We start from the raw sequence: 13,558 nt of genomic DNA, 5'->3' as shown, positions 1-13,558 counted from the left end.
AGCTGCTGTACGAGGAAGTGCTCAGCCACGACACCTTGCTGGCCACCATCATGGCGAAGAGCGCGAGTATAGCTGAGAACTACGTCACTCAGCTGGAGCTGCAGGATCTGCAAGAGCGCTACAGCGCCATCAAAGAGAGCGCTGCGGTAACAAACGCATCCTGGAACCCTTTTTGGAGACGTGTCAAGATGGGAAATAACGTTGCCTTTTGACCTCAGGGGGCTGTAGGCAAAGTGGAGGAGGTGGTGAAAGCCCACCAGGAGTACCAGCAAGGCCTACATGCCTTTGAGGAGTGGCTGGAACAGGAGCAGGAGAAGCTGGGCTGCTACACGCCGCTGGAGGGGGATGCTGACATGCTGGAGGAGACGCTGCAGAAGCTGCAGGTGTGAGAGTCATGATAGACTCCTCTAATGTTGTTTGACGTGATGAATAAAGTCTGTGCAACCACAGGAGCTCCAGCTGCACTGCACCGAGGGCCAGGCTCTGCTCAACACCTTGCTGGTCACCCGAGAGCTGGTCACTCCCTGGGGGCTGCCTCAAATCGAAGACCGAGCACTGGAGACCCTGCAGCAGGAGTGGAGGATGTACCAGGCCCGGCTGGTCGACACCAGGGCTCAGCTCAACAGTGCCTTGGCCAAACTCAGACAGATGGAGCAGAAGTTCCAGCGTCTGGACAGCTGGCTGAAGGGCATGGAGGCCAAAGCGCAACTGCGAAGCCACCGCCGCTCTGACCGTGCCACCAAAGACGCTCAGTTGCAGTTGATAAAGGTCACACTCGTCACGGCATCCTGTTGTCCACAAAACATAGCTGATGTTCCTTCTTTTGCGCAGGCGTGGCAAGAGGAGGTGCTTGTTTATCAAGACGAGATGGAAGGCCTCGGCGTTTTGGCTCAGCAGGTTCTAGATGAGACGCATGTTAGCAGCCGGATCAGCAGCAGAGCCACCCAGATCACAACCCGCTACCACGCTTTGCTCCTCCACTTGCTGGTAGCATTTGAGGACCGGTGATCTACACTGCGCTTACCTCCGTGCCTTTGCACCTGACTTGTCTTCTGGTGCTTGCAGGAGACAATCAAGCAGCTGCAGGAGGAGGTGTCCTGCATTGAGGAGGCCCAGTGTGTCTTCAGCACCTTCTCAGACTGGCTCAGCGCGGCTCAGAACAGCCTCCGCTCTGTGGCAACCAGCACCAATGCAGTGGACCGCTTTGCCATGGAGAGAAAGATGAAGAAGATCGAGGTGGGTCCTCGTCATTTTTGATCAGGTTTCTGAGGATGGAAGCCAGAAGATGAACGTGTTGTCGGCAGGCTCTGCAGGGAGACGTGGAACTTGGTCACGCCAACCTGAAGACGGTGAGAGAGAAGAGCGAACGAGCCCTGGTCTTCCTGGAGGAAGCTGAAGCGGAGCAGCTGAGAGAGAACGTGGAGAGCCAGCTGGCCCAACTGGAGGACCTGGTGGCAGCCCTGCGCACGGAGCAAAGCTCTCTGGAGAAGTGCATCGCGCTTTCCAAAGACTTTACGGATAAATACAAGGCGCAAGCCCAGTGGGTGCTGGAGACCAAGAGCCTGTTGGCGTCCAGTGTGGAGCCCAAAGCTGAGCTCTACCAGAAGAAGGCCCAGCTTGCCAAGTACAAGGTAACTGACATCACCTCTGCTACTCCTCAAAAGCAGCAACAGGACTAGACCATGCACGTGCCGTTTGCAGACCATCCAGCAGGTGGTGCAGTCTCATGAGTCGGCTGTGAAATCAGTGCTGGAGAAAGGCGAAGCCCTGCTAGACACGGTCCACGACCCCATCATTAACAACAACATGAACACGCTGAAGGCCGACTTCCTGGAGCTCTGCTCGCTGGCTAAGGTAGGGCTGACTTTGGAAAGCTAGACAGCGTATTAACTTGCTGATCAAACTTCATGGCCTTTCAGACGCAGGTCCAGAGCCTGGTGGAGTGGGTGAAGGAGCATGAGGACTACAACAGTGAACTGCAGGAGGTGGAGAAATGGCTCTTGCACATGTCCAGTCGGCTCGTCACCTCCGAATCCATGCAGACCAGCAGCATGGAGATGGCCACCCAGCAACTTGCACGCCACAAGGTAAGATCGTCTCAGGAGACACGCCTGGGTGCAACGCTCCTCTTACTTCAATTTTGCTATCCAATTTTACAATGAAGTACCCCTTCCCTAATACAGTGGAACCTCGAGTTTTGCCATGTATTTGTTTCCAAAGAGCTGACAAAATCCCAAACGTGTCCAATTTTTTTCACAGTTTTTTTATAAATGGCTGGTCCCGTGACTTAATATCAGGTGCATTTTATGTATCAAAATGACCAAAAATACTGATAACTTTCTGCTTCTCAAGACTGACATGGTACCGATAACCAACAACTTTTTATGATCTACTTTTTTATTTAGATTGAAGTGTAGTTTGTGCACACATGGAGGTAAGAAGGACTGAAACAAATTAGGATTTGACCAACTGTACCTGTTGATTTGTCCCAATCATTACTACTACCACATCACTACTACCAGGAGAACCAGAGTATGAGTGTTAACCACTCGGCCACCGTGCGGCCCTACACCCAAAAATATTACCAAAAAATACATTTTATAGAGAATAATTCAAATTTTACATGCAGAAAACAATGTGAAATAATTCTGAATAAGAATGGGTGGCATTTATTTCTTGATGCGGACTTCCCCTGCATCCTAGGATGGAATTCAATAGTGTTTTTCACCTCCTGCATCAAATTGTTGCCACTCGCAGCTTTCTTTGGCCCGATGGCGCAAACGGACTACTGTATCAAAACCAAGGTTTTGCCCGTGCGTTCGTCTCTCTGATTGCAGGCCATAATGGAGGAAATCGCCGGTTTTGAAGAACGTCTCACAAGCTTGAAGCAGAAAGGAGAAGATCTGGTTGCCGGCTGCACCGACCAAGTCCAGGCGAAGATCAGCCAGCAGGTCCAAGCTCACCAGCAGGGAACCAGGGACAGCTACTCGGCCGTATGCAGCACAGCCCAACGGGTGAGGTCTAAGATGCACCGTATTGCAACAATCAAAGGTTTCAAAACATTTTGTTAACAGGTGCACCAAAGTCTGGACCGAGAGTTGCAGAAACACGTCAACCACCAGGACACTCTCCAGCAATGCCAGACGTGGCTCGCCGCCGTCCAGGAGGAACTCCGGCTAAACCAGCATGCCCCGTCTGGTCTGCAGGAGGCACTGAAACAGGTGCTGTCTTAACATAGCATATTTGCAGTTTTTTGGCCACAAATTCGATGGTCATGTGATTTGTTTCTCAGGTGAAGCACTACCGGGCCCTTCAGGAGCAGGCCAGCACCTATTTAGACCTGGTGTGTTCAGTGTGCGACCTGTCTGACGACACCGTGAGAGTGACGGCCGCAGAAGTCCAGAGGGTCAAGCTGACTGTAAGGCTCGTGTCATGATCCAGAAAGCAGCTGGAGGACATGTTCATTAGGCACATTCTGTTTTGTCTTTGCAGATTGAGGAGAGGATGTCAAATGCTCAGGAGCTTTCAGAGGGCTGGAGAGAGATCAAGGAGCAGAAGCAAGATCTGACAAGCTTGTTCCTGGATATGGAACAACAGCTCCTCACTCTATCAAGAAGACCTGCAGAGTTAGAGACCAAGATAGCTCAAAACATGCTGTCCCAAGCCAAGGTAGGCGAGGGTTTCCCCAAAGATTTATGCATGCTCTTTACCTAAAACCCGTCAAGGATATTTGCTTATGCTGCTCTTAAAAGTGGTCTTGTTGACATGCAGGAATGCATCCAGCAGCTCCAGTCCAAGCAAAGCATCCTGACCAAGATGACGGAGAAAGTCAGCAAACTTTCACTGGGCCAGGACTCCCCAGAGCATGCAGAGCTGGACCGTCTGAGTCACTCCTGGCTGGACCTCTGCCACCAGGCCAGTAGGCTGCAGAGTCAGCGGCAGGAGGATCTGCAGAGGTCCAAAGAGTACCACGACTGCATCGCTGCAGTGGAAGTGCTGTTTGAGCAGGTTTCCAAAGAGTGGGACAATCTAGCCAGGTGTGCTCAAATGAGAAACACACAATACGCTAGGGTTGTGAACGATGAACCGATGTGACCAGACATCCGGTTTGCCGAGGGATGAGATACCGTTGCACCGTTAGAAGCCTCCAGGATGGATAAGAATCAGCCATAAATCCTTAGATGAATCCATTGTAGGCCTCATGGTGGCCTAGTGGTTAGGCTCCAGCATGCCCCTGCGACCCTGGTGAAGATTAAGCGGTTTAGAAAATGAATGAATGAATGAATGATCGATTGTAGACACATGCACCGGGTATCGCAAGATTAGCAATCGATCTTGAACAATTCGAGAGATAGGGCTGCCGGCGAAAGGATTGTCACAAATGCTCCGTAGCTTACCATGAAATGATGGTAGCAATGCATACATTATAGCGATCTAATTGATCATATATTATGTATTGCGTAAAACTACGACAGGAACAACTTCAAATTAAAAGCACTCACCGAATACAGAGCTAACATCCACCAGTAAGAGCCTGGGCCCATATTGACAAAGCATCTTAAGGCTAAAAGTAGCTCTTAGTGACGTCACTAGATGTTTTCCTTGCTAAAATAAAAGTAATTCACAAAGCGTCTTGGGAGAGCCGTCTGACGAGAGCTCTTAAGGCAGAAAAATCTTACGAGTGGGGACTTTTAAGAAGCCTAAGAGAGTCTTAAACAGACAAGATGGCGGCAGGACAGAGCAAAAGCAGCCATATTCTCTGTAGCCAAATAACGATTCAACAACACGCTACCGGCTCGATGCAGGGATAATGTTTTTTTGTGGACCTCATCACGCATGAGCTTACGAGTCCCACCCAGCGTACGAACGCTTTTACGCCTGAGATGAAAGTCATCACAACATTGCGATACCTGGCTACAGGTAAAATGCAACAGTGCAGCATTGATGGCTTGGGTCTGTCAGGTGTTGTTAGGCTAAGTTAAGAAGCTCTTTTAGAGGACGATTTGCGAATACGGGCCGTGCAGTTTGTTTTTCAGGGAGAAGATTGTACGTCGCTATTTGCTAGCATTAATTAACTTGCGATTGTGCACAAATCCAACAAACAAGTATGCACATTGGCACTCAATAATGTCATCAAAACTTACCTTTATGCATTCCCACATAGTATCAGCATTTGGGACCAAATATGAGGTGAAAGAAAAAGGGGAAAAATACAATATAGTAGTCATTCTGTGCAGTGTGGGAGAAAGTTCGATGGTGCGTTCAAGGACCACAAAACAAAGTGGGACAAGTCGCCGCTCGCATTAAACATGAAAAAACTGGGGGATTTGTAACTCTAAATTATTTTTGGAATAAAATAATGGCCTATATTTCCAAAATTGATATCCCTTTATATACAATTTGTTGTAGTTATTTGCGAATTATTGTAATCATTATGCCTGAAAGTTTGCGCGGTTGGGGACCCCTGAGGTACAGCATGTTTGGGGATATGATGCACTCTTTTACACATTTGAAAATACAGGACATAACAGTATTGAGATATTGTTTCTCTCTCACTTGAATTGGACCTTATAATTTCAGAATAAAAAGTCTGATCATCCATCCATCCATTTTCTATGCCGCTTGCTGGAGCGTATCCCAGCTGACTCTTGGGTGCGAGGCAGGGTACACTCTGGACTGGTCGCCAGCCAATCGCAGAGCACATATAATAAAACAACAATAAAATTAAATGTAAAAAAAAAACAGACTGAAAAGCTTGTTTTAGACATAGTTGCCATTATCATGATGAATTATGTTGAAAACTGTATTGACTCATTTGACAGCTCAGTGAATTCTTTTTTTTTTGTGCTGCAGAACCGATGCTGAAAGTTCCTCTCAGCATTTGGAGGCATTGCGCAAACTGTCGATCGAACTTGAAGGCCAAAAGGGTACACTGGAGGACCTGAAGGACCAGAAGCAAAAAGTCATTGAGCGCTTGAACCTGGACGACAAGGAGCTGGTCAAAGAGCAAATCAGCCACTTTGAGCAGCGCTGGTCTCAGATGCAAAACCTAATTGAGAGAAAAATTCAAGACTCGGTGGTTACCCTGGAGGAGATGGGCCAGGTGGAGGTTCGTCTGAGGGAAGCTCGGGATTGGGCCGAGGAGCAGCAACCCGCCTTGTCCGAGGCTATGAAGATGAGTCCCCCTCCAGAGCTGGCTCAGAGTTTCCTCTTCGACCACTTGAGTATTTGCAGCGAGTTGGAGGCCAAGCAGCTCCTGTTGTCCCAAGCCGTGACCGACGCCGACAGGGTTCTGGCCCGCCTTGGCCTGAGCGAACGCCAGCGCCTGCAGCAACTCATTTCCCACACACAATCAGAGGTGGAATCCTTGAGCGTTAAAGTGTTGCAGCGCAGAAAACACCTCAGCAAGGCCTTCACTGAGAGGACTCAGTTCCTGATGGCTGTGAACCAGTCTATTTCCTGGGTCCAGCAGAACGGGAAGAAGGCCCAGGCCGAGGAGTACGTTGCTTTGTTGCCCGACGACCTCGCCAAGCAGGTGCGAACGTGCCGGAACATCCAAAGCAGCTTGAAGGCCTACCAGAGCGAGTTGACGTCCTTGTGGTCGCAGGGGCGGGACCTGATGAGGGACGCCAACGAGGACGAGAGGAATGAGATCCTCAGCAGGCTGCAGGAGTTGCAAAACATCTTCGATAAAACTCTGCACAGGTGTGGCCAGAAACTGCAAGAACTCGAGAAGGTGCTCGTCTCCAGGAAGTACTTCAAGAACGATCTAGAAAAAATATGCCAGTGGCTCAAGCAAGCAGATATCGTCACCTTTCCAGAAATTAACCTCATGGTTGGCGAAGCTGAATTAGAGGCGCAGCTGTTGAAGTATCATCATATAGTCGAGCAGGCAGTGGAGTATGAGAACCTTCTCTTGATTGTGCAACGAGCAGGCCAGGAGATTCTACCCACTCTGAACGAGGTGGACCACTGCTACCTCGATGAAAAACTGAACACCCTCCCGCAGCAGTACAACAACATACTAGCACTGGCCAAAGAGAAACAGGAGAAAATCCAGCAGGCCATCTTTACCAGGAACGAGTACACCTCTTTCATCGACGTCACTCAGAAAGCCCTCGAGGAGCTTGAGGAGCAGTTCAACCATCTGGGAACACAGCCCGTGGGCCTGCAAACCGAAGAGGTGCTCAGCCTGCAGAGCGATTACAAAGCCATCCAAGTGGATCTGAGCGGTCTTGGTCTCGCTGTGAGTGAACTCAACCAGAAGAAGGAAGGCTTCCGCAGCACCGGCCAACCCTGGTGCCCTGAGGAAATGACACAGCTCACGAGCCTCTACAACGGCCTGAAGAGGCTGGTTGAACAGAAAGTGGAGCATCTGGATGAAACCTTGGAGTCATTCGAGGACCAGAAGGCGATGGCCATGCAGGTGGACTCAGAGTTAAAGGCCACCAAGGAGCAGCTGGTAAAGGTCAACGCTGAGACTCAGTCGGCAGAGGAGAGGCTGAAGAACTACCACGCTCTTGCAGGGAGCCTTCAGAGCGCCAACTCGCACTTATCCAGGCTCATGGAGCAAATGGACTCTCTGGCGCCGCGTGTGGAACAAACAGCCCACAACGCCTCAAAGGAGCAAGTGGTCCTGTGGCAGGAGGAGCTGCGATCATTGCAGGCCGCGGTCGGGGACCTCATCGAGGAATGCGAGAACCGCTTCGTTCAGAGCAAAGACTTTGAGACAGAGATGCAAAGGACACTGGCCTGGCTGCAGCAGGTGCGGGCCGAGCTGGGGTCCGCCGTGACGGTGGACATGCGGGTAGAGAAGGTGCAGGAGGAGATCAGAAAGCAACAAATAATGCAGGAGGAGGTTCAGTCCAGACTCAGGATCGTGGCCGCTCTGAGCAGCAGGGAGAAACAGAAATATACCAGTGCCAACGAGTTGGTACCGACCCACGTGGACACCAGCCTTGAAGAAATGGCCAAGCTGCAGGCAGACGTTCAGAAGCAACTGAGTTCCAGACAGGTATGACTCATCTTGGTTGCAGTCGTTATCTCTTTGTGATTGTCATATCCAAGGAGGCCTTTTGACTTTTGTGTGAAGGTGACCTTGGAGCAGGCCCTGCTGCTATGCCAGAAGTACCACTTCAGGATGCAGGCGGCCTGCGAATGGCTGGAGGACGCTGTGTCCTTCCTGCAGGAGGCCAGCTTGGGCGTGGACGTGGAGAACTACGAGGAGTGTCTGCGGCAGCAGGGCGGCATCATGGCCACCGAGCAGGAGTTCCTCATCCACCTGGAGGAGCTGGAGACCTTCCTGCCCCAGCTGGAGAACCTGGTCAACCCCACGGCCAAAGGCCAGCTGCGGGTGAGCGTGGAGTCGGCAAAGCAGAGAGGCCTGGAGGTCCGGGATCAGCTGCAGTGTCATCAAGATGTCCTTCAAAGGTAGTACAAGCGAAAACACAATATCTGAAAATGCTGTAATTATTGCTGGGGTATTTATTTAGCTAAAATGCAAATTAACAAGGATGGGGCGTTAATTGGAAGCACGTGAAAAAAGAAGATTTTGAGTGCATGAAAAAGTGTGCAATGTTGTAATAGTAAGGATTAAACTGCTCAGCCAGCATTAAGTGAGCAATAATAACAGTATGACAAGTTGAACACGCATGACTCTCAGACCGAGTAGCAACATAGTCAAGCGCATGAAGAGCTAGATAAACCCCGCCGGATATTTTTCATGGCATGTTTGGCAGGAAACTTCCACACGGCAGACATGTTTGTTTTTGTTTTGGCTCGCCTGTGCAGTGTGAAGGAAAGTGTGAGGTAGACGCTACCCAAGACGTTAGTTAGGGCAAGACACTGTACTTGCATGCAGGGATCGCTACAGCCTGCACGCTGCAATAGTGCGAGTCACAGGTGACTGGCGTTTGTGATCAGCGTTGAAAGTCATTTCAAGCATCAAGCGCTTTTTCACAGAAATCGGCCGATACTGATCAGTGGCCGATTGATGGGAGCATCCCTACCAACGTTTACATGTTATGCCACATCGGTGCCACATCAGCACTTTTGAAGCAGTGCCGGCGCTTCAACAGTGCCCAAACCAGTACTTAAAGGGGTAGTTTGGATTTTTTGACGTGAGGTTGTATGACATTCCAATCAGCAGTGTAGTGCACCATCAGTGACTTTTACCCCACTTTGTTCTGGTCGGTTTTTGTTGTGGAGGAAAGTAGTTCCGGCTAGTTGCTGGGGTCTCTTAAGTTATGCGTTTTGCTTCTCAAAAAAATGTACGTACAAAAGGGTTGTACGAAATCTTGTGTCACAAGATCTCGCCACATTAAAACGTGACACGATTTGTCATTCAGAAAAAAAAATCTCATGATAATTAATTAATTTATTATAATTAATTAATTGAATTAATTGTTAATTGATTGATTAATTATAGGCTCCAGCATGCCCCCGCGACCCTAAAGAGGAGAAGCGGTATCGAAAATGGATGGATGAAATTATATATTAATCAATCAATTAACTCATTCAATACCAAATCTATTTATACACCTTTTAGTTTTTTTTGTGCGAGAGGCAAAAAGGGGTGGTGGAAGTGCACCCTTGTAGATGTCACTGTTCAAGCAGTTTTAAGCCACAAAAACGACCACAATATGTGCATTTGAGAAGAGCTCGGCAGGAATAAATTTGCATGCATTAACACACTCAACAGCAAGGAGGAAGTGGAAGAGCGTGGAGGAGTGTCACATGCAGAAGGTTATGCATTGTAGGTACGTTTTAACGCATGCACACACGTGCACATACACAGTTTAGTTCCACATGTGAAAATTGTAAATAGTTCATGGTGTTAATATTTGTAAATAAATTGTGTCAAGTGGAAGTTATGCTTGAAATATGTCTTCACAAAAAGCTGGTTTTCTCCCTTTTGTAGTTGGGAACTGATATTTTCCTGAAACTTACCTATGTTCTACACTTGATTACTAAAGAATGGAAAAAAGGTAGAAACAAACTTTTTTTCTGATGAAAGACGAGAGTCTACTCTTTCTTTTGGTAGGTTCCTTGTTTACATAGCCAGAGAACACCATATTCCGTGTGCCTCGAAAAATCTGTCAAAATCGTCTAAAATGGCCGGTACTGAAGGGGGTTGTTTTTTCAAAAGTGGCTGGGATTGAATAACAAACTTGCCCACCTGAAACACATCAGTTTTCCCATCAGGGAAAGAAAAGTAGACATGAAGATGCAGAGCCTTCATCCCAACAGTCGACACTCGCTGAGACGTTTGGTCGACATTGCAGCACAAAATTGTGTGCGTTCACAGAAACTCATCGCAAAACAAATGATACTCTTTCAAGGAAAACTGCAGTTTTTTGGGGGGAATTTCCACAATCTTTATGTAAAATGTGACCACACATTTCTTTCTCTTTTCTGTGCGTTCTAAAAAACAAGAAAAAAAACAGCCAGTATGTGGGAGCTAACAATGCACGTAACAGGCCACACCCATTTTGACTATAAAGCCCATGGAAAAAACCCCTCAAAAAAACGCAAACAATGTTGTATTTACATAATTGACCTCTTGATAAACCAAGCTACAGCGACATTGTTAGCAGCTAACACAAAGAACTATTTTTCTGGCGTAGTGATGCAGCCCCTCACACCACTACCAAGATGTACCAGCCCACTCCAAAACAATGCGATAGGACAGCACAAACACATGAATAACTACGAATAGACAACCAAATGAAGTATTAGCCCACACTCCATGTTTTGTTTCTACACGGCTAGATGCACTGTGTTGCGATATCATGTGCTATGTTCTCCATGTATCACGGTCAATATCATGGTGACTTACTTCATGGACCGTTGTCAAGCTGGTCCAGCTAGTCCGGGGCGCTTTTCCAATTTATTTTGGCGAGGCGGGGAAAAAAGCTTCGATCACTGCAGGGTTTGTTAGCGCTAACAATTCTTGTTGTGATGCAGTCTCTTGGAGCAATGTCCTCCTCACCCCTCGCCATACGCATGAAGCCTTTCTATCCATTATAACACTGTCGGCATGGCTCGACATTTGCACCACTAAGTCATGCCGGTGTAACGACTTGCCCCCCATCTGCTCCGATGTTTCGCTCTCTCTTCTTGCGGGCTGTAGCTCATCCTCCGTGTATTCAGTAAAAAGATAAGGTTCTGGAGCCTCATTTGTCCTAAAAGTCGTGATTAGTAGTTGCAAATAGACACGCGCTTGACTCGCTGCTGTCGTTGATGCAAGTAACGCTAGATCTGAAATCAATGCGCCCAGGATAGAAGTTTAAAATGCTCAAAATACGGCAAAATACTTTAAGTATTACATGTTATCACGGATGTACATGTTACTGCATGGTCAAATCGTGTATATAAAACATGAGGTTTTTCAGGGAGCTTTATATTCAAAATAGGCGTGTCCCATTACCTGCATTGTTAACTCCCTCATGCTAACTGGAACGCACAGAATAGGGGAAAGGCATGTGTGCTCATGTTTCACAGGATTGTGAATTGTGGATGGTGGGAAAAATTCCTCCAAAAAGTGCAGTTTTTCTTTCATACAGTTGAAAAGCCAGTGTTTCAAGAAATGCTGCAAATGTCTGACAGTACACATTTCCGATGACAAAATGCATGTCACAAACAACAATTCCACAACTTTACAACAGTGAAATATGACATATTAAAGGGTCTATTGTAGTATTATGATATATTATTATAATTTATTCTATTTTTCTTTGTACGATATTGTATTTTTTTAAATTGTATATATTTAAAAAATACATATTATAAATACAAATATATGTCAAAAAATCTCTTAATAAGTATTATATTTTTAAAATGATATATTTGTGTATTTTGATGTAACTGTTGCACGTTTCTCCTTAGCTGTGTGGCTCAGTGGAAATCTTACCAGGAGGCAAGGCAGACCGTCATCGAGATTATGAACGAAGCTGAAAAGAAACTGACACAGTTTTCTACCGCCAAAGCAGCAACAAGCCAAGAAGCAGAGGACAAGTTACGCAGCCACCAGGTGGGAAAAATGTGTAGGGGTTTATACGGGGCGAGAGCCGTTTGCAGTTTATCCACTATCCTTTTTGCTTGCAGACCCTGGTCTCACTCGTCAACGGCTTCCAAGAGAAGCTGAGCGGTCTGGAGGAGCAGGCGGCTCAGCTGGAGCAGGTGGGCAGCGACGCCAGCAAGGCCACCATCAGTCGCTCCATGACCACCGTGTGGCAGCGCTGGACCCGACTTCGCAGTGTTGCCCGCGGGCAGGAGCGAGTTCTGGAGGACACGGCGCAGGAGTGGAGGACGTTCAGGGAGAAGGTACAGCACCCGGATTATCTGACAGTGAGCTTTACAAATCTCATGGTTGTCACTCCGTCAAAGATGATGAAGGTGAGGGCGGTTGCCGACGAGCTCCGAGGCCGGGTGCCGGACAGCGCGGTGGAGAAGGCCTCCAAGGCCACCCTGCAGTCTCTGCTGGAGCAGCACGACCTGCTGAGCCAAGACATGGAGAGAGAGCTGTCGTCGCTCACCCTGCTGCGCCAGTACGCCCTCAGCTTGCTGCATGACGTGGAAGTGCCTTCGCCCACCAGCGAGCAGGATGAGCTGCCGAGCCTGAAGGAGATCAGAGCTGTGCAGGACCAAATGGAGAGGTATCGAGACCCCGAAGTGTTTTGAACGGTGAGATGTTGACTGTCCATTTTGTCTGCAGCCTCCTGACACAATCCAGGACCAAGCGAGCTCAGGCAGCTCTGGAGCTGAGGGACAGAGAAGAAGTGGAGCGAGAACTCAGCGTTGTGAAGGCGTGGATCCAGGAGACCAGGGAGCTTCTCTTCAACCCCACGCCAGACATTGACGCTCTACTTCAGGAACTGGAGGTACACATACCGGAGACATTCACAAGCGCCCAGAGTTTGAGGAAACATCTGCATCCTGTGTTTCGACACGCTCAGGTGGTACACGGAGATGTGATCACGTATCGTCAGAACGTGGACAAATTAGCTGAGCGGCAACAGAGCAAGTACCTGGATCTCTACACCATCCTGCCCTCGGAAATCTCCATGCAGCTGGCCGAGGTCTCGCTTGCTTTGGGGGCCATTGAGGATCAGGTGCAGTGTTATTTGCCAACATCCGTCTGTGGTGCAGTGTATGACTTTTCATTTGCTGCCTTGATGCCTTCTAGGTTCTATCCAAAGAGAGAGACATACAAAAAACCAGAGACATAAAAGAGGACTTTAGCTCTAGAATCCATGACGTCTCTGAGAAACTCAAAGCCATCTCTGCTAAATTCAAGGAAAAGTCCCCAGAGGTTGACCAGGCCATGGAAGAAGTCAAGGTAACCTACTTCATTTTGGAAATCTTACCGCAGCGGTTTTCAGAGTCTGGCAAAATCAGCCTCCTCCAGAATCCAGTTAGGGCCTCCCCTAGTTTTGTAGGTCTAGAATGTTATGCTCACTCCAGAATTGGTTTACTTGCTTTAAAAATCAATTCATTTTGCCTGTAAACATAGCTGAGGTTCACTTAGCGGGTTTGACAAAGATTGTTTTCTTTATTG

At 48.2% G+C, this 13,558-nt stretch overlaps 1 protein-coding gene across 5 annotated transcripts in view; it reads left to right on the top strand.

Moving 5' to 3' along the window:
* syne1b (spectrin repeat containing, nuclear envelope 1b) overlaps positions 1-13,558 on the top strand; it is a 147,844-nt gene that overhangs the window by 63,779 nt on the left and 70,507 nt on the right. For all 5 annotated transcript variants that reach the window (XM_054797139.1, XM_054797136.1, XM_054797138.1 and 2 more), the window contains 21 exons: positions 3-146; positions 219-383; positions 451-768; positions 832-987; positions 1,066-1,236; positions 1,305-1,631; positions 1,702-1,854; positions 1,920-2,087; positions 2,838-3,014; positions 3,075-3,221; positions 3,293-3,418; positions 3,493-3,669; positions 3,772-4,037; positions 5,854-8,014; positions 8,093-8,430; positions 11,887-12,031; positions 12,106-12,324; positions 12,388-12,656; positions 12,716-12,881; positions 12,957-13,112; positions 13,187-13,339. In XM_054797139.1, the coding sequence (XP_054653114.1) occupies positions 3-146; positions 219-383; positions 451-768; positions 832-987; positions 1,066-1,236; positions 1,305-1,631; positions 1,702-1,854; positions 1,920-2,087; positions 2,838-3,014; positions 3,075-3,221; positions 3,293-3,418; positions 3,493-3,669; positions 3,772-4,037; positions 5,854-8,014; positions 8,093-8,430; positions 11,887-12,031; positions 12,106-12,324; positions 12,388-12,656; positions 12,716-12,881; positions 12,957-13,112; positions 13,187-13,339 (6,102 nt within the window). The remainder of the gene's footprint in view (positions 1-2; positions 147-218; positions 384-450; positions 769-831; positions 988-1,065; positions 1,237-1,304; positions 1,632-1,701; positions 1,855-1,919; positions 2,088-2,837; positions 3,015-3,074; positions 3,222-3,292; positions 3,419-3,492; positions 3,670-3,771; positions 4,038-5,853; positions 8,015-8,092; positions 8,431-11,886; positions 12,032-12,105; positions 12,325-12,387; positions 12,657-12,715; positions 12,882-12,956; positions 13,113-13,186; positions 13,340-13,558) is intronic.

This window comes from Dunckerocampus dactyliophorus, chromosome 13, assembly GCF_027744805.1.
Source record: "Dunckerocampus dactyliophorus isolate RoL2022-P2 chromosome 13, RoL_Ddac_1.1, whole genome shotgun sequence".
NCBI classification, from domain to species: Eukaryota; Metazoa; Chordata; class Actinopteri; order Syngnathiformes; family Syngnathidae; genus Dunckerocampus; species Dunckerocampus dactyliophorus.
Note: the sequence above shows the minus strand (reverse complement) of the source record. Positions and strands in the feature narration are given on the sequence as shown.